Source organism: Musca domestica, unplaced genomic scaffold (genome assembly GCF_030504385.1).
Source record: "Musca domestica strain aabys unplaced genomic scaffold, Musca_domestica.polishedcontigs.V.1.1 32, whole genome shotgun sequence".
NCBI classification, from domain to species: Eukaryota; Metazoa; Arthropoda; class Insecta; order Diptera; family Muscidae; genus Musca; species Musca domestica.
In genome coordinates this window covers 2637521-2658756 of record NW_026712311.1, presented here as the reverse complement: position 1 = coordinate 2658756, position 21236 = coordinate 2637521, and the positions used below count along the sequence as shown (strand labels likewise).

Below are 21236 nucleotides of genomic sequence, written 5' to 3'. Positions count from 1 at the left end.
GATCTGAAAAGAAATGTTACAATGATATTTGGAAATGATGATTGCCCTAGGGGGTGATTCTGTGGTCTATGAGGTCATTGGACGAAAATAAGTGTTATGAAATTTTGATTGTGGTTTTGGGAGAAAGAAATAATGAAGGAGGCAAGAAAAGACTTCCAAGAAATGACTTTTTGAGTTACAAAAAAGAGATGCGAAGACCTCTAAGTCCAGCCATAGACAGCAGACAATCTCTGGATCTTTCAGAGACTATTGAAGACCTCTAGACCTTCTCTAGACAATATAAGACCTATAGACCTATAAAGAAACTAATTTATATTGGGCGCCACTTTGAGTAAACAAATATATAATTTTCCAAGTTCTCATTAACTTTGGGCGCCACTTTTACCGACATTTTCCGGCTGTTTCTTAATTTTTGTTATTTTGAATATTAAAATATTGTTACACGTTGGGCGCCACAATTCTGCATGCCTGAATAAATCAGTACTAAAATTGGCTTGGTTTCCGATGTAGCCACAAATGAACTTTACCCCACATTGGGCGCCATTTTTATAAGTTCTTACGATCTCTGGATCTTTCATAGTCTATTGAAGATCTCTAGACAACAGACGATTTCTGAGTTTTTCTTAGACTATTAAAGACCTCTAAGCCTTCTCTAGACAATATAAGACCTATAGGCCTATAAAGAATCTAATTTATATTGGGCGCCACTTTGAGTGTACACTTGAGTCACCAAATATTTAATTTTCCAAGTTCTCATTAACGTTGGGCGACATTTTCCAGTTGTTTCCTAAGTTTTATAATTTTGAATATTAAAATATTTGTATACGTTGGGCGCCACAATTGTGTATGCCTGAATAAATCAGTACTAAAATTAGCTTGGTTTCCGATATAGCCGCAATTGAACTTTGACCCACTTTGGATGCCATTTTTATAAATTCTTACGATCTCTGCATCTTTCATAGTCTATTGAAGGTTTCTAGACAATAGAAGACTTCTGAGTTTTTCAAAGAATATTAAAGACCTCTAGACATTCTCTAGACAGTATAAGACCTATAGGCCCATAAAGAATCTAATTTATATTGGGCGCCACTTTGAGTGTACATTTAAAGCAATAAATATTTAATGTTTCTCATTAACGTTGGGCGCCACTTCTACTGACTTTTTCCACCTGTTTCTTAACTTTTTGTTATTTTGAATATTAAAATATTGTTACACGTTGGGCGCCACAATTGTGTATTCCTGAATAAAGCAGTACTAAAATTGCTTGGTTTTCGATATAATCTCAATTGAACTTTACCCCAAATTGGGCGCCATTTTTATAAGTTCTTACGATCTTTGAATCTTTCATAGTCTATTGTAGATCCCTAGGCCTTGTTTATGTTGGGCGCCAAATTCAAATTATATTTGAGTCAATCATAATTTAATTTTTTAAACTTTCATTAACTTTGGTCCAGGTCTGGCTTATGTTGGGCGCCACATTAAGTGTACATTTCTGTCAACAATTATTTAATTTTCCCAGTTTTCATTACCGTTGGGCGCCACTTCAAACGACATTTCCCAGTTGTTTCCTAAGATTTTTTCATTTTGAATATCGAAATATTGTTACACGTTGGGCGCCACAATTGTGTATTCATAAATAAATCCATATTAAAATGGCTTAGTTTTCGATATAATCTCAATTGTACTTTACCCCACATTGGACGCCATTTTTATAAATTCTTACAATCTCTAGATCTTTCATAGCCTCTTAAAGGCCCCTAGGCCTTGCTTCTGTTGGGCGCCACATTTACTGTATGTTTGAGTCACACAATATTACATTTTTTAAGTTATCATTGCCACAATTGAACTTAACCTCACATTGGGCGCCATTTTTATAGGTTATTATTTAACGCCGGGAAACATATGCATATTATTGTGATATATTTTTTTAAATAAAATTTTAGCATCAACACCCCGTTAAATAATTGGAAATTTAGAACTTTTAATTTTTGTAAAAAATCAGACATTTTTATAATTTGACATAATTTCATGTTGGGCGCCAGTTTTGTTTATGTTATCAATAATGGTTCCAATTGAGATCTAACAATGCGAGATATGGCCAGGGATATTCTAATGGCAGTTGTTGTATGAATTCTGGCAGCTCTTGTATGATTTCAGTTTTAATAATTAGCATAGCCCCTCGTTGGGCGCCATTTTGGTGAAGTGTTTTTCTTTAATATGGAGTCATATTAAAAATCATTGTTTGAGTTTAAGGATACAATAGAGGACCGTTGAGAATTTTTCTTATGAAAAAAAACAAATTAAAAAAGAATTGATCACAGCCCCACATTGGGCGCCAGTTTTTCTTAATATTACGTTGATATCTGCAAAATGGGTGCCTTATTAAAAAAAATTTTGCTGATGGTGCATTAAGTGATCCCTTTTAAGAAATTATATTTTGCAGAAAATTTATTTGGTTTTAGAATTGACTGTGACACCCCCCCCCCCATGTTGGGAGCCATATTTATTAATTTTACCATTAATTATTCCAATTGAAAAGTAATACTCCTAAATCTGACACGAAATGGCAACACTAACATGATTAATTAATTTATACATAGCCCTCGTTGAGCGCCATTTTGTTTAACACTTTCAATGAGTCTCAATGTTTGGGATTACAACTTTTGAGTATCTGTGACCCCATTTTTAAAACTATTTCTGTGAGAAAAAAATTCTACTCAAAATTGACCTGGTCCACACTCCATCTAATCAAGACAAAAATATTGGTATGGGCAAAATTACAAGAAAATCTAACATTTATATCCATTTTTACGAGAAATCATAAATTTGTTTTTCAAAATCTTGAAAGCTATGTGGGGGAGGTACCAGAAGAAATGGTCCGATATCTACCATTTTTGTAACAGACCTTGTGCTGACGGAAATATTAAGATGTGCTAAGTCTGAATGGAATCGGATGTTTATTTCGCGTTTTGTGAGCTTCAAGGATATTCAAAATTTTGACCCCTTGTGGGAGAGGTACCAGAAGGAGTGGACCGATCTATCTCATCTTCACCTCAGATCTTGTGCTAATAGAAATAATGGGATGTGTAAAATTTGAAGAGAACCAGATACTTATTTTGGAATTTATGATCGATTTGGTTATTCCAAACTTTGACCCTTTGTGGGGGAGGTACCAGAAGGAATGGTCCGATCTCCACAATATTAATAACAGAGCTTGTGTTGATGGAAATATTGCGATGTACCAAGTCTGAATCGAATCGGATGTTAATTTCGCGTTTTATAAGCTTCAAGGATATTCAAAATTTTGACCCTTTGTGGGGGAGGTACTGGAAGGAACGGACCGACATATTCCATCTTCACTCCAGACCTTGGGTTAATAAAAATATTGTGAAGTGTGTAATTTGAAGACAATCGGACTCTTACATCACATTTTATAAGAGTTGTAATTATTCAAAATTTTGACCCTTTGTGGGGGAGGTACTTGATGAAGTGGACCAATATTGTCCATTTTTGCACCTGACCTAGCATTGATTGAATTATTAGGATTTGCAAAGTTAGAGCAAAATCGGATTATTACTACTCTTTCTGTGTAGTAAAATATATTTTTTGGAAATTTCCACCTTTTGTGGGGGAGGTACCAGAAGGGGTGAGCCGATATTGCCCTCCTCCGAACTCGATCTAAGTTTGACAATAATATTGCGATGTACCAAGTTTGGACCAAATCGGTTACTCCCTTTGAGAGTTATCGTGCGCAGCAGCCAGACAGACAAACGGACATCCCCAGATAGACTTCTCCAAATGTCCTGAAACGGATTTGGCCCAAAGAGTCCTAGGGCCTAAAACTGTTATTTCGATGAGACACGTTTTGGCCGTATTAATTGATATATATGTCCTCTAGCCATATGGCTGAGGGTATAAAAATGTACATAGTCTTATACTAAAATTTTACATAGCCCCACGTTGGGCGCCACCTATAAGAACTTTCCCCAAAGAGACCTAGGGTCTAAAATCGTTATTTCGATGAGGCACATTTTGGCCATTTCAAATGATATATACCCTCCACATGGCTGAAGGTATAAAAAGTTACATGGTCTTAAAAAATAAAATTTGACATAGCCCCACGTTGGGCGCCACCTATAAGAACTTTCCCCAAAATTCTTTATTCTCAACCCTATTATTGTGGAGTACCTCTATGGCATGGAGTACCAAAATGTTTCCTTGTAAAATTTTGGATTTGTCAGAAATCCCTGCCAGTTTTGACCCTCTCCCATTTGGGCGCCACTTCACACACAATATGTCATTAGGTTTCCGATTCAGTTACCTAATGAACCTCCACACACAAAAATAGCCATGAAAAGTGATGTGATAATCGTTTGCTGACTAATCAACTTGGCTCTAGCTCTACTTACCATGAGGTTACTTAACTTCAAACTTGGCGCCGTATCCAAGAGAAATAATTGATTGCCATTCGTACAACTATTGCCATTATGGCTGTTCAGACTACTACAACTACTGCTGCTATGGCCGTTTTGGAGCTCATAACGCGGGTGCTGCTGTTGCTGATGATGCTGATGATGATGAGGATGATAGTCATCATTATCGGCATTGCCGTTGACATGGCTATCATGATCATCGTCATGGAGGGTAGTTGTGGCGTTGTTGGCATTTAGCCCCAACGATTTGAATGCGGAGAAGCCAGTGGTGGTGGTGGAGGTATTGTTGGGATGTTGTGGTTTGGCAAAAAAGCGATCATCTTCATCATCTAAGGTTTCGCCATTAAAACGATGATGATAATCATCCTCATCATCATCATGATCTACAAGTGTTATATTTTGAGGAGAATGAAAATGATGATGATTTTCACGGTGACCGCCATTGACGTCATGGTGTTCCTCCTCATCAACATCATCATCATCACCACCACTGGCATCCTCCACAATGTAATCATTGTCATGGACATGCTCATTATCATCATCATTATCGCAAATATCCAATGTGGATGACATATTTTCCACAACAATTTGAGGCCAATTTCTTTTGCCATTTAAAGGCGAGGCAAGTGGTTTCGCCGAGGAGGAAGAGGTGGATGATTTGGATTTGGTGGTGTTGGTAGTAGTGGTGGTGGTGGTGCGGGTTGTTTTTGTGCCAATTTCTCGGGATGGTTGAAATTTAGTTGTGGTTGACTGATTAGTTTTTGTTTTCTGTTGCTGATGTTGTTGTAGGAAGCCATTTGTGGCTCTAAAGGGGGACTTGGTTGTGGTGTTGGTGGCGGATGCGGAGGATGTGCTGTTGGTGTTGTGGTTTTTGTGTTGTTTTTGTTTTTGTGAAGATTGTGAATGAATATCTCTTACTGCGGACGAATTCAGTGTCTGCTGCAACAACGCCGATGTGGGGGATGGTGAGGCGGTGGCCGATGACGAGGGGCTCGACCATCGCGATGAGGTGGTCTGGACCGTCTGGGAGCGTATCACTTGCATTGCCGCCCCGCCACTTGTACACCGTTGTATGACTTCGATTTGTTTGCGTTGCGTCTGTTGGGTACCGTTGGGTTGGGAGATGTTTTGTGAATCGGATATCTGCAAAGGAAGGGTGAAAGGGGGGAGGGTGGAAAATGAGAAAAATGTGAAAGTATGAGTTTTTAGAGTTTTTAAAGAAGAAAAACATAATTTTAAGACTTTTTTTAAGGATTAACGTTAGATTTTTATTTAAAATTATTTTTTCAATTATTGACAGAAGTGGATTTTCTTTAAAAATATATTTTTTATCCAATATTTTTTCCAATTATTGACAGACGTGGATACATAAAAAAACTATTTTCTTCAATAATTGACAAGCGTGGATTTTTAAAAAAAAATATTTTTTCAATTATAGACAGAAATTATATTTAATTATAGACAGGATTTAAAAAAATATATTTTTTTAATTATTGGCAGACGTCGATTTTGAAAAAAAAAATAAATTTTTCAATTATTGGCAAACGTGGATTTTTTAAAAAAAATTTAATTATTTTAAAAGACGTTGATTTTTTAAAAAAAAATATTTTTTCAATTATTGACAGACGTGGATTTTTTTAAAAAAATATTTTTTCAATTGTATACCGACGTGGATTTTTTAAAAAATATTTTCTTCAATAATTGAAAGGGGAGGATTTAAAAAAAATATATTTTCTTAAATTATTGACAGACGTGGATTTAAAAAAAATATTAATAAGTGGCAGACGTGGATAAAAAAATATTTACTTTAAGTATTGACAGACGTGGATTTAAAAAAAAAAAATTAATTATTGACAGACGTGGATTTTTTAAAAAAAAAATTTAATTATTGACAGACGTGGATTTTTTAAAAAAAATATTTTCTTCAGTTATTAACAGACGTGGATTTTTTAAAAAATATTTTTTTTAAAAAGAAGTATTGACAAACGTGGATTTTTTAAAAAATATTTTTTCTAAAAAGAAATATTGACAGACGTGAATTTCAAACAATTTTTTTTAAATTATTGACAGACGTGAATTTCAAACAATTTTTTTTTTAAATTATTGACAGACGTGAATTTCAAACAATTTTTTTTAAATTATTGACAGACGTGAATTTCAAACAATTTTTTTTTAATTATTGACAGACGTGAATTTCAAACAATTTTTTTTAAATTATTGACAGACGTGGATTTTTTAAAAAATATTTTTTCTAAAAAAATATTAACAGACGTAAATTTCAAACAATTTTTTTTAAATTATTGACAGACGTGGATTTTTAAAAAAATATTTTCTTGAATTATTGACAGGGGTGGATTTAAAATTAAAATATCTTTTCAATTATTAACACCTAGCCTTTTTAAAAAATTGCTTCAATTATTGACAGACGTGGAGTTTTTTAAAAAAAATATTTTTTCAATTATTGACAGACGTGGACTTTAAAAAAAAATATTTTTTCAATTATTGACAGACGTGGACTTTAAAAAAAATATTTTTTCAATTATTGACATACGTGGATTTAAAAAAAATATATTTTTTTAAATTGTTGAGAGACGTGGATTTTTTAAAAAATATTTTCTTCAATTATTGGCAGACGCGAATTTTTTAAAAAAAATATCTTTTCAATTATTTTCACAGACGAGGATTTTTTAAAAAATATTTTTTCAATTATTTTCACAGACGTGGATTTAAAAAAATTATTTTTTCAATTATTGACAGACGTGGATTTAAAAAAATTATTTTTTCAATTATTGACAGACGTGGATTTAAAAAAATTATTTTTTCAATTATTGACAGACGTGGATTTAAAAAAATTATTTTTTCAATTATTGACAGACGTGGATTAAAAAAAAATATATTTTTTTTCAATAGTTGACAGGCGTGGATTTTATAAAAAAAATATTTTTTTCCAATTATTGGCAGGCGTGGATTTAAAAAAAAATATATTTTCTTAAATTATTGACAGACGTGGATTTTTAAAAAAAAATATTTTTCAATTATTGGGAGACGTGCATTTTATAAAAAAAAATATTTTTCAAGTATTGACAAACGTGGAGTTTTTAAAAAAAAATATTCTTTCAATTATTGACAGATGTTGGTTATTAAAAAAATAAATATTGACAGACGTCGATTTTTTAAAAAAAATATTTTTTTTTCAATTATTAACTGACGTGGATTTAAAAAAAATATTTTCTTTAATTATTGACAGGCATGGATTTTTAAAAAATATATATATTTTTTTCAAGTATTAACTGACGTGGATTTTTTAAAAAATATTTTCTTCAATTATTGACAGGCGTGGATTAAAAAAAATATATTTTTTTTAAATTATTGACAGATGTGGATTTAAAAAAAAAGATATTTTCTTCAAATATTGACAGGCGTGGATTTATAAAAAAATAATTTTTAACAATTGACAGACGTGGATTTATAAAAAAAATAATTTTTAATAATTGACAGACGTGGATTTTTAAAAAAATAATTTTCAATAATTGACAGACGTGGATTTATAAAAAAAATAATTTTTAACAATTGACAGACGTGGATTTATAAAAAAAATAATTTTTAACAATTGACAGACGTGGATTTATAAAAAAAATATTTTTTAATAATTGACAGACGTGGATTTAAAAAAAAAATATTTTTCAATAATTGACAGACGTGGATTTATAAAAAAATTCTCTTAAAATTTAATTTTTTTTTTATAACTGACAGACGTGGATTTATAAAAAAATAATTTTTAACAATTGACAGACGTGGATTTATAAAAAAATTCTCTTAAAATTTAATTTTTTTTTTATAACTGACAGACGTGGATTTATAAAAAAATAATTTTTAATAATTGACAGACGTGGATTTTTAAAAAAATATTTTTCAATAATTGACAGACGTGGATTTTTAAAAAAATATTTTTCAATAATTGACAGACGTGGATTTATAAAAAAAATTCTCTTAAAATTTAATTTTTTTAATAACTGACAGACGTGGATTTATAAAAAAATTCTCTTAAAATTTAAATTTTTTTTAATTACTGACAGACGTGGATTTATAAAAAATGGTATTAAAATTTAATTTTTTTTCAATTATTGACAGACGTGGATTTATAAAAAAATTCTCTTAAAATTTAATTTTTTTCAATTATTGACAGTCGTTGAATTTTTAAAAAAATATTTTCTCCAACAATTTACAATAAAAACAGACGAACGTATTCGGCTTCAAAAAATATAATTTTTAAATATTATTTCCCTGTGATATTTTATTTCTACGTCACCAATGACTCACAAGTCAATTTCAATGCCAGATATGAGGACATAATTTTCTCCTGCTTTGTTTAGATAAGCGTATGGTTCTTAAAAACGACACAAGAACGCCACATGCCCAACTGTTTCGCCTTAAGGCATCAAATCGTATTCACGAGCAAACTATTTTTGGTTGGCAAAAAAAGAAAAAACCACGCCACAATGATAATTTCATTAGTGGTGGTTCTTTTTTTTTTGAGAATCAGGGGGATAATTACCGGATTTTGTTCTTATGTTTCATTGGTGTTCTTTGCCAATTCATTTTTTTTTGTTCTGGTCCATTCAGCTCGTTTAAAAGTCGTCAACCTTCGGTGAGCCAGAGTATTTTTAAACTAAGAACTACACCCACATTATTATTGGCAACAATTTCCTTTTGATTCTTGGCGGGTTTTTGTTGTTGTTGCCATCATGCATATATTGTTGTTAATTATTAACAACACTTTTGGTTTTTTTGTTTCAATTAAAGTTGCTTTTTTGGGTTCTTTGTTTCGTGTTGTATAGAGTTGTAAGTTGGAAACAAGATAGTGACATTAATGGGATTGGAAAAAATGTCGTTTAATATATTTTAAAAAAAATCCTAAAAAAAAGTAAATTAACGATGCGACAAATTCATTAAAAAAATATTTGTAAAAATTTAACGTCTATGAAATTGTGAATCTTAGAAAAAAATATTTTTAAAAAATCCACGCCCGTGGATCATTGAAAAAAATATTTTTAAAAAATTTAACGTCTATGAAATTGTGAATCTTAGAAAAAAATATTTTTAAAAAATCCACGCCCGTGGATCATTGAAAAAAATATTTTTAAAAAATCCACGTCCGTGGATGTTTGAAAAAAATATTTTTAAAAAATCCACGTCCGTGGATGTTTGAAAAAAATATTTTTAAAAAATCCACGTCTGAGGATCTTTGAAAAAAATATTTTTAAAAAATCCACGTCTGAGGATCTTTGAAAAAAATATTTTTAAAAAATCCACGTCCGTGGGTGTTTGAAAAAATATTTTTAAAAAATCCACGTCCGTGGATGTTTGAAAAAATATTTTTAAAAAATCCACGTCCGTGGATGTTTGAAAAAATATTTTTAAAAAATCCACGGACGTGGATGTTTGAAAAAAATATTTTTAAAAAATCCACGTCCGTGGATGTTTGAAAAAATATTTTTAAAAAATCCACGTCCGTGGATGTTTGAAAAAATATTTTTAAAAAATCCACGGACGTGGATGTTTGAAAAAAATATTTTTAAAAAATCCACGTCCGTGGATGTTTGAAAAAATATTTTTAAAAAATCCACGTCCGTGGATGTTTGAAAAAAATATTTTTAAAAAATCCACGTCCGTGGATGTTTGAAAAAATATTTTTAAAAAATCCACGTCCGTGGATGTTTGAAAAAATATTTTTAAAAAATCCACGGACGTGGATGTTTGAAAAAAATATTTTTAAAAAATCCACGTCCGTGGATGTTTGAAAAAATATTTTTAAAAAATCCACGTCCGTGGATGTTTGAAAAATATATTTAAAAAAAATGGATCTTTGAGAAAAATATATTTAAAAAATCCACGTTTGGTCTTATCTTCAAAATTTAATTTTGGCCAAATCCTGGCCATTGGTCTCTTTAAAAAATATATATTTTTTTTAAATTCACCTTCTTTGCTGTCTTCTAAAATATTTCTGTAAAAATCAACATCTCTTAGTCTGCAAGCATTTTTTCAGTCAGGGAAACCTAAATATCTGCACAAACACACACATGTGCACCAACAACCTTTGTTTTAGTCATGATTTTGAACTTAAGGTCTTGACGTTGTCTTCTTCAATTTACCTCCACCGAAAAAAAAAATGGTTATCACAAACACCAACAACAACCAGAAACCATTAGAGCCATTGTACTCCAACTAACTACCTACCATCCACGGCGCATAGATGGAAAATTTCTTCGAATATTTCGTAGAAAAAACCTGAGACAAGAAAACAACTACCAACAAAACAAACAATTTGGACATTTGAACAACCAGCAAACATCTGCTGCAACTGTTTTCCGAAACAAAAACAAAAAGCTTTTGCTGAATTTTAACAATGTTCGCCAGAGCCAGAGAAGAACCTCCTCAGAAAAAAATGCAAATAAAATTGATGTTTGTTTGGATTTTAAAGGTAGACAAAGGAACAACAAAATAAACGACCTGTTGTAACGTCTGTTGACTGCAGCTGGAGCAGAAGAAGAAGAAAAATTCAAGTTTAAGGTCTACGACGGAATACATTAGCAAATGGAAGGCTTTGTGGGTATGTTTGGTGATCGATGGAAGATGTTGGAAACTATTTTTTGAAAATATTGGATCTGTGAAAAAACTATTTTTAAAAAAAATAAACACGTCTATGGATCTATGAAAAAACACGTCTATGGATCTATGAAAAAAATATTTTTTAAAAAATAAACACGTCTATTGATGTATGAAAAAAATATTAAAAAAAAAATATTTTTAAAAAATCTACGTTCGTGGGTCTTTAAAAAATATTTTTAAAAAATTCACGTTCGTTGGTCTTAAAAAATATTTTTAAAAAATCGACGTTCGTGGCTCTTTAAAAAATATTTTTAAAAAATCCACGACTATGGATCTTTGAAAAAAATATTTTTTAAAAATCCGCGACTATGGATCTTTAAAAAATTGAAAAATCCACGCCTATGAATCTTTAAAAAAATAATTTTAAAAAATCCACGACTATGGATCTTTGAAAAAAATATTTTTTTAAAAATCCGCGACTATGGATCTTTAATAAAATTGAAAAATCCACGCCTATGGATCTTTAAAATATTGAAAAATCCACGCCTATGGATCTTTGAATAAAAATATATATTTTTTAAAAAATTCACGACTATGGATCTTTGAAAAAAAATATTTTTAAAAAATCCACGACTATGGATCTTTGAATGAAAATATCTTTAAAACAATATTTTTAAAAAATCCACGACTATGGATCTTTGAATGAAAATATCTTTAAAACAATATTTTTAAAAAATCCACGACTATGGATCTTTGAATAAAAATATATATTTTTTTAAAAAAGCCATGCCTATGGATCTTTGAATAAAAATATATTTTTTTAAAAAAGCCATGCCTATGGATCCTTGAAAAAAATATTTTTTTTTAAAAGCCATGCCTATGGATCTTTGAAAAAAAAAAAAATTTTTTTAAAAGCCATGCCTATGGATCTTTGAATAAAAATATATATTTTTAAAAAAGCCATGCCTATGGATCTTTGAAAAAATATTTTTTTTTAAAAGCCATGCCTATGGATCTTTGAAAAAAATATTTTTTAAAAAATCCACGACTATGGATCTTTGAATAAAAATATTTTTTAAAAAATCCACGACTATGGATCTTTGAATAAAAATATTTTTTAAAAAATCCACGCCTATGGATCATTGAATACAAATATTTTTTAAAAAACCCAAGAATATGGATCTTTGCAAAAAATATTTTTAAAAAATCCACGACTATGGATCTTTGAAAAAAAAAATATTTTTAAAAAAATCCACGACTATGGATCTTTGGATAAAAATATTTCTTAAAAAAATCTACGACTATGAATCTTTGTAAAAAATATTTTTAAAAAAAATCTACGACTATGAATCTTTGAAAAAAATATTTTTTTAAAAAAATCCACGACTATGGATCTTTGAAAAAATATTTTTAAAAAATCCACGACTATGGATCTTTGAAAAAAATATTTTTAAAAAATCCACGCTTATGGATCTTTTAATAAAAATATTTTTTTTAAAATCCACGCCTATGGACCTTTGAATAAAAATATTTTTTTAAAAAATCCACGCCTATGGATTTATGAAAAAAATATATATTTTTTTAAATCCTTTGAAAATAATATTAAAAAAAATACTGCTATGGACATTTGAAAAAAAAAATAAAATATATTTTTAAAGAATCTACGTCTATGGATCTTTAAAAAAATATTTTTTAAAAGATGTCACGTCCATGGGCATTTGAAAAAAATATTTTTTTAAAAAATGCACGTTTATTTTTATCTTCAAAAAAATATTTTTTATAAATAACTTCCAATTCCTTAACCATCCCACATCCCTCCATGTGTTTTGTATGCCACTACCATATCATCATAGCCACCATCACGATGTGATGTGAGCAAGGTGCTGACGTTAATGTAGTTGATTCCTTATTTTTTTCTCCCGTTTTTTTCTTCTTCTTCTTACATCTTCCAAAAATTCATTTGGTTAATGGCATGACCGCACATGGCATAAAGTTCATATCGTGATGAAGACTTCTTGAATTTATTTAAAATCGCTGATACGAGGCAAGCAAAAAAAAAAAAGACAATGGAGTGATGGTATCTTAGCCTTTGGGATGTGAATGGTATTTGAATACATTGTTTGTGTTTTTTGGATTAGATATGGAGAAACAACAACAGCAACAACAGAAGCCTTATCTCAATTTTCTGTCCATTAGGAAGATTGTGAGTTATTCAGTAGAATAGGAGCTACTTCTTTTTTGAAGATAAGCAAAATTTTGGAGGAGATTTCAAATTAATAAGAAAAAAACGATTATAGAAAAGAATGCGGTTTTTTTTAATGTTTTCTGATGCAAATTTATGGAAATACAGGGTGAGATAAAATAACTGCAACAAAGTCAAACGCCATGATTTTTTATTATTTTTTTTTTTTTAATTTCATTGAATGAAAGCAAAAAATGTCGGAAATAGCATCAAATTTTAGAATAAGTTTAGATTTGTTCGAATTGGTCACCTTTGGCACGAATTATGGTCTTCAAACGACCAATGAACCGCCACACGCTTTTATAAATCTACGTTTCTCAATAATTGAAGAAAAATATTCTTAATCCACGCCTGTCATTAATTGATGAAATTATTTTTTTTTAAATCCACATTGATTTAAAAATACTTTAAAAAAATATTTTTAAAAAAATATATTTTTTAAAAAAATCAATGTCTGTCAATAATTGAAGAAAATATTTTTTTTTAAATCCAAGTCTGTCAATAGTTAAAGAAAATCTACGTTTGATAAAGTCTGAAAAAAATATTTTTTGTTTAAAAATCCTCGCCTGTTAATAATTACTTTTTTTTAAATCCAGTCAGTCAATAATTGAAAAGTGTTTTTTTTTTTTTCAATCCATGTCAGTCAATAATTGAAGAAAATATTTTTTTTTAAATCCACGTCTGTCAAAATCTGCAAAAATAATTGTTTTTAAAAATCCTCGCCTGCTAATAATTGAAGAATATATTTTTAAAGAATCCACTTCTGTTAATAATTTCAAAATATTTTTTTTAAATATCCAAGTCTGTCAAAATCTGAAAAAAATTTATTTTTAAAAAAAAATCCTCGTCTGTCAATGATTGAAAAATATTTTTTTAAAGAATCCACTTCTATCAATAATCAAAAAAATATATTTTTTAAACCTAGTCTCTTAATAATTGAAAAATATATATATTTTTTAAAAAATCCACATCTGTCAAAATCTGAAAAATATATTTTTTTAAAAATCCAAGTCTGTTAATATCTGAAAAAAATATTTTTTTTAAATTCCCGCTCTTGATAATTGAAAAAAAATATATATTTTTTAATCAACGTCTGTCAATAATTGAAAAAATATTTTTTAAATTATCCACTTCTGTCAATAATTGAATAATATTTTTTTAATCCTAGCCTCTTAATAATTGAAAAATATGTATTTTTTTAAATCCTCCTTCTGCCAAAATCTAAAAAAATATATTATTTTTTAAAATCTACGTCTTTCAATAATTGAAAAATATATTTTTAAAAATCTTCGTTTTTCAATAATAGAAAAATATATATATTTTTTTTTAATTCCAACCTATTAACCTGTCAAAATCTGAAAAAAATATTGTATTGAAAAATCTACCCCTTTCAATAATTGAAAAATATTTTTTTAAATCCCAACCTATTAATAATTGAAAAATATATATTTTTTTAAAAATCCACGTCTGTAAATAATTGAAAAATATTTTTTTTAAGAATCCACATCTGTCAGTAATTGAAAAATATTTTTTTTAAATCCTGTTAATAATTGAAAAAAAAATACTTTTTTTTAAACCCAGGCCTGTCAATAATTAAAGAAAAATATTCTTAAAAAATCCACGTCTGTTAATAAATCATAAAATATTTTTTTTAAAAATCCAAGTTTGTCAAAATCTGAAAAAAAAATATTTTTTTAAATCATCGCCTCTGAACAATTGAAAAATATTTATTTAAAAAATCAACGTCTGTCAGTAATTGAAAAATATTTTTTTTAAAAAATTCAAATCTATCAATATCTAAACAAATATTTTTTTTAAATCCTCACCTGATAATTAAAAAATATTTTTTGTAAAAAATCAACGTCTGTCAATGATTGAAAAATATTTTTTTAAAGAATCCATTTCTGTCAATAATTTGAAAATATTTTTTAAAATATACAAGTCTGTCAAAATATAAAAAAAATATATTTTTTTTTAAACCTCGCCTCTTTATAATTGAAAAATATTTTTATTAAAAAATCAACGTCTGTCAATTGTTGAAAAATATTTTTTTAAAACCTAGCCTGTTAACAATTGAATAAAGTATATATTTTTTGAAAAACCTAGCCTTTTAATTGAAAAAATTTTTTTTAAAAAATCCAAGTCCGTCAAAATCTTAAAAAAATATTTTTTAAAAAATCTACGTCTTTCAATAATTGAAAAATATTTTGTTAAAAATGTTAGCCTCTTAAAAATTGAAAAATATTTTTTTTTTAAATCCAGGTCTGTCGAAATCTGATTTTTTTTAAAACTGTAAATAATTGCAGATATCTGAAACCATCCCAAAAATATTTTTTTCATTCACAAATCACATTAATTATTTCCGCCTCAGCAAATCACCCCTTGCTTGTTGTTGTAGTTTCGTAAAAAGCAACAACAACAACAACAACAATTGATACCTTTTTTTCTAACAACTATTATATCATAAAGCAACAAGCTCATTGTTAGCCAAAAGTTGATGAACTTCAAGAAAGAAAAAAGGTAACAAGAAAAAACAAAAGACTTAAGACACGAACTCGACTTTAAAACCCCACCACCATCGCCAAAGCCCAAAAATAATAACCACAATCAAATGTTGTTATGAATTTCTTTTGCCAGATGACCTCTGCTGGTCTCCGGTGCTTTCTTCAACGTTTTAGAACATTATACAATTTTACGAAAAAAAAAAAAAAACAACAATAACAACAAAGCGTGAGAACCTAAGGTACTTAGTTGAGATTTAATTCGTTGTGGAACTACAAATGTAATTTGTTTGGTCTTCTTTTGATAAATTCTAAACACCAACTTCTTCTTCTTCTTCTTCTTCTCTTCCTTTCCCGGCTGATGAAAAAAATGAATTCTGAAGCAATTTTTCAACATTGTTGTCGGTTTTTTTTTTTGTTATTGCAACAAAAGCAAAATCGTGCGTTGCCCTGAAGGGCTTAGCCATTCTAGGCAATTGTCAATACTTGTTTTGGGATTTTAGGTTTATTTCGTGCGGTTGCAAATAACGAGAGGAGGAAGTAGGGGTGGTAGAAGAGCAATTTTAAACTTGTGAACACGTTTTTCTTATTATCGGATTTACATAAAATCTTTTTTTGGAGTTATTGTGGCTTTGGGGGATTTTCAAAGAAATCGAAAAAAAAATTGTGGACTGTCCTTTTTTGTGACAACATTTCGTTGGGATTTCTTCTGTGTGAGTCACAGGCCAGCAACTGCCATAACGGGGGTGTAGATTTCACAATTTTTTAATAAGAAAATAAAAAAAATGACTATAAAATACCACAAAAAAAAAAAACCGCTTAGCTTTAATGTGTCTATCAAAAGTTCTCCCCCCTCCTCCGTGGGACTGCTTTGCTGGGTTTTTCCTTCTCTGGCCTCTCCTTTGTGTGATATTGGAATTGTTGGAGCATATGTCTGTTAATGTATTACTGTTTCCCAATTTTGTCTGCCCTGCTGTTGTTATTCCATTTGCTCTTTGACCATAAACTTTGCCATACTTAGAAATAAGTAAAGCGAAGCAGATAATAGACTACATGAAAATAGAAATAAAAAATATTTTTTCAAAAATCCACTTCTATCAACAACTGAAGAAAATATTTTTTTTTAAAAATCTACGTCTATCAAAAATTAAATAAAATATTTTTTTAAAAATCTACGTCTATCAAAAATTAAATAAAATATTTTTTTAAAAATCCACGACTATCAAAAATTGAAGAAAATATTTTTTTAAAAAATCCACGTCTGTCAATAAATGGAAAAAATATTTTTTAAAAAATCCACGTCTGTCAATAAATGGAAAAAATATTTTTTAAAAAATCCACGTCTGTCAATAAATGGAAAAAATATTTTTTAAAAAATCCACGTCTGTCAATAAATGGAAAAAATATTTTTAAAAAATCCACGTCTGTCAATAAATGGAAAAAATATTTTTTAAAAAATCCACGTCTGTCAATAAATGGAAAAAATATTTTTTAAAAAATCCACGTCTGTCAATAAATGGAAAAAATATTTTTTAAAAAATCCACGTCTGTCAATAAATGGAAAAAATATTTTTTAAAAAATCCACGTCTGTCAATAAATGGAAAAAATATTTTTTAAAAAATCCACGTCTGTCAATAAATGGAAAAAATATTTTTTAAAAAATCCACGTCTGTCAATAAATGGAAAAAATATTTTTTAAAAAATCCACGTCTGTCAATAAATGGAAAAAATATTTTTTAAAAAATCCACGTCTGTCAATAAATGGAAAAAATATTTTTTAAAAAATCCACGTCTGTCAATAAATAGAAAAAATATTTTTTAAAAAATCCACGTCTGTCAATAAATGGAAAAAATATTTTTTAAAAAATCCACGTCTGTCAATAAATGGAAAAAATATTTTTTAAAAAATCCACGTCTGTCAATAAATGGAAAAAATATTTTTTAAAAAATCCACGTCTGTCAATAAATGGAAAAAATATTTTTTAAAAAATCCACGTCTGTCAATAAATGGAAAAAATATTTTTTAAAAAATCCACGTCTGTCAATAAATGGAAAAAATATTTTTTAAAAAATCCACGTCTGTCAATAAATGGAAAAAATATTTTTTAAAAAATCCACGTCTGTCAATAAATGGAAAAAATATTTTTTAAAAAATCCACGTCTGTCAATAAATGGAAAAAATATTTTTTAAAAAATCCACGTCTGTCAATAAATGGAAAAAATATTTTTTAAAAAATCCACGTCTGTCAATAAATGGAAAAAATATTTTTTAAGAAATCCACGTCTGTCAATAAATGGAATTTTTTTTTTTTTAAATCCACGTCTGTCAATTAATGGAAAAAATATTTTTTTTAAAAAATTCACGTCTGTCAATAAATGGAAAAAAAATATTTTTTTAAAAAATCCACGTCTGTCAATAAATGGAAAAAATATTTTTTAAAAAATCCACGTCTGTCAATAGTTGAAAAAAATATTTTTAAAAATAATCCACGCCTGTTTTTAAAAAAAAAATCCTTGTTTTTTTATTATTTATATATACAGAAGGATGATACAGCGCCATCTATATTTGATTTTGTGTATTTTTCAAGATGAGGATTTCGGTACGTACTCATGGACTTGAGTGTTTTCCATCTGTAGAAGACCTCCATTGAGTCTCCTGTCCATAGAATAATGTTAAATAAATAAAATACATTTTTACCGCTCATGCATCGAAATTTCGAGTTCGTGTCTTAAGTCTTTTGTTTTTTCGCGACTTATTTTATGAAATTCCTCAAATTTTGATTAAAAATTATTTTTTATGATATACAAGCTCCTATAAAAGACTAGCAAAAAATATAATTTTTTAATAAGTAGAATCTTATTGAATTTATGTTTGAAGGCCAGACCAAACCTAAAAATCCTTAAAAATATTGAAAAAAAATTCAAGGCTGTTACATCCCATGAAAAAGGTTCCTAGCAATTGAGGATGGGCCCAAGCGGTCTTTAATAAGTCTTCTCCATTTAGAAGGACTGTGCCAAATCTACGCCACTGCATTTTCCAAACCTCAGCCAATATCACCTACAAAACTTATCAACACCAAAAATGAAATATGTTAAGGAATTGTGCGATTTTTTGCTCAAAAAAAAAAAAAAAAAAAAAAAAATAGAAAAAAAAATTGGGCACGACTAGCTATAAATGTATGTGTGTATTTCACACATACATACATACACATGCACACTGTCCATACATTGTAGAGCTCTGGGCATAGCTCTCTGGCTTTATGCAGCAAAAAATAAAAAAAAAAATAAATGCAATATCGTGATCTGGTAACCTCTTGGCCGAAGGTTAGATTTGTCTTTAACAATGAAACGAAAGTGGTCACAGCTATTGACAACACATTCGCTGGGTCTGTGAGGACTTGTGCGAATATGTGTCTGTGGCATGAGGCGGCGGCTTGTATCTGATCTAAATACATTGTAGTGGAGGAAATTTTGTGAGAAAAGCTGTTTGGAGTTTCGATATTCGATATTTTTGATGATGTTGCTGTTTTCTTCCGTCCACTTCCTTGACGTCCACGGTATCACAGTAACGCAGTTTTTTCATCTCACCGTGTATGCCTCTCTAGCCATATGGCTGAGGGTATAAAAAAGTTCGTTTCTTAAGTCTTTTGTTTGCACTCTAAATTTAAGATTCTCCAAAATTCTCCTACTTAGAAAATTTTTTTTATGACTTTGAAAATTAAATTTTCATATCACCAGCTTTCAATAGCGCTGGGAAAATTTTAATAGTTTTCAGATTCAAAAGGAAATTACACCTCCATAAAGATTGTCGTAATTTCCCTGAGGTCGTCTCAGCCTCCAGTGAAAATAAAATCATTAAAAAAATAAGACAAAATTTAATTGGACACAAAATTGGAGGTTGGGAGAGGAGATTTCACTGGATGATAGTTCAGCCTGAGTGCTAAGAGATCGATCAACAACAACAAAAAATATGACAACAAAATTTGTAGAAAAATTAATTCCATTGTTGTTGCTGTTGCTAATCACATGTTATGTCACATGGGAGGAGATTGATTGGGAATTTGATATTTTTTCAATTTTTTTCTCAAATTGAAAACCTTTTTTTTTTTTTGGGACCGCTCTTGGCTTTTTTTTGAGGATAAGTGACGATTTTAAGGGGTTTTATTTTTTTTTTCTCAAATTTGGCCACTGATGTCATGCTGAGTCAAAGACTTAAAAAACAAACTTTTTTCGAGAGCTTTGAAAAAAAAATCAGAGATCCGACATCAACGAGAATTTAGAATAGAATAAATAAATTAGAACTGATGGAGCGATTAGAATAGGATGTGGGTACGTGTGTGACATGCGTAATGTGATACAAAACAAGTAAGAAAGCTGTAAGTTCGGCCGGGCCGAACTTGGAATACCCTAAACTCCAGCTCTTGGGGATTTTTTTCTATAGAAAAATATTGGTCCCCAGCTCTTGGGAATTTTTTTCTATAGAAAAAAATTGGTCCCCAGTTATTGGGGATTTTTTTTCTATAGAAAAAAATTCGATCCCCAGTTACTGGGGATTTTTTTCTATAGAAAAAAATTCGATCCCCAGTTACTGGGGAATTTTTTCTATAGAAAAAAATTCGATCCCCAGTTATTGGGGATTTTTTTCTATAGAAAAAAAATCGGATCCCCAGTTATTGGGGATTTTTTTCTATAGAAAAAAAATCGGATCCCCAGTTATTGGGGATTTTTTTCTATAGAAAAAAATTCGATCCCCAGTTATTGGGGATTTTTTTTCTATAGAAAAAAATTCGATCCCCAGTTATTGGGGATTTTTTTTCTATAGAAAAAAATTCGATCCCCAGTTATTGGGGATTTTTTTTCTATAGAAAAAAATTCGATCCCCAGTTATTGGGGATTTTTTTTCTATAGAAAAAAATTCGATCCCCAGTTATTGGGGATTTTTTTTCTATAGAAAAAAATTCGATCCCCAGTTATTGGGGATTTTTTTTCTATAGAAAAAAATTCGATCCCCAGTTATTGGGGATTTTTTTTCTATAGAAAAAAATTCGATCCCCAGTTATTGGGGATTTTTTTTCTATAGAAAAAAATTCGATCCCCAGTTATTGGGGATTTTTTTTCTATAGAAAAAAATTCGATCCCCAGTTATTGGGGATTTTTTTTCTATAGAAAAAAATTCGATCCCCAGTTATTGGGGTTTTTTTTTTCTATAGAAAAAAATTCGATCCCCAGTTATTGGGGTTTTTTTTTTCTATAGAAAAAAATTCGATCCCCAGTTATTGGGGATTTTTTTCCTATAGAAAAAAATTCGATCCCCAGTTATTGGGGATTTTTTTCCTATAGAAAAAAATTCGATCCCCAGTTATTGGGGATTTTTTTTCTAATTCGATCCCCCCCAGTTATTGGGGAAATTCGATCCCCAGTTATTGGGAATTTTTTTTCTATAGAAAAAA

At 29.2% G+C, this 21236-nt stretch overlaps 1 protein-coding gene across 6 annotated transcripts in view; it reads right to left on the bottom strand.

The window, feature by feature from the left end:
- The window catches only part of LOC101898946 (mucin-4), a 155280-nt gene that overhangs the window by 49721 nt on the left and 84323 nt on the right, over positions 1 to 21236 (bottom strand). For 4 of the 6 annotated variants that reach the window (XM_059125120.1, XM_059125124.1, XM_059125122.1 and 1 more), the window contains one exon: positions 4410 to 5576. The exons of 1 other annotated variant lie outside the window; for it this stretch is intronic. In XM_059125120.1, coding sequence (XP_058981103.1) covers positions 4410 to 5576 — 1167 coding nt within the window. The remainder of the gene's footprint in view (positions 1 to 4409; positions 5577 to 21236) is intronic. One more of the 6 variants, XM_059125125.1, reaches the window with a different exon arrangement.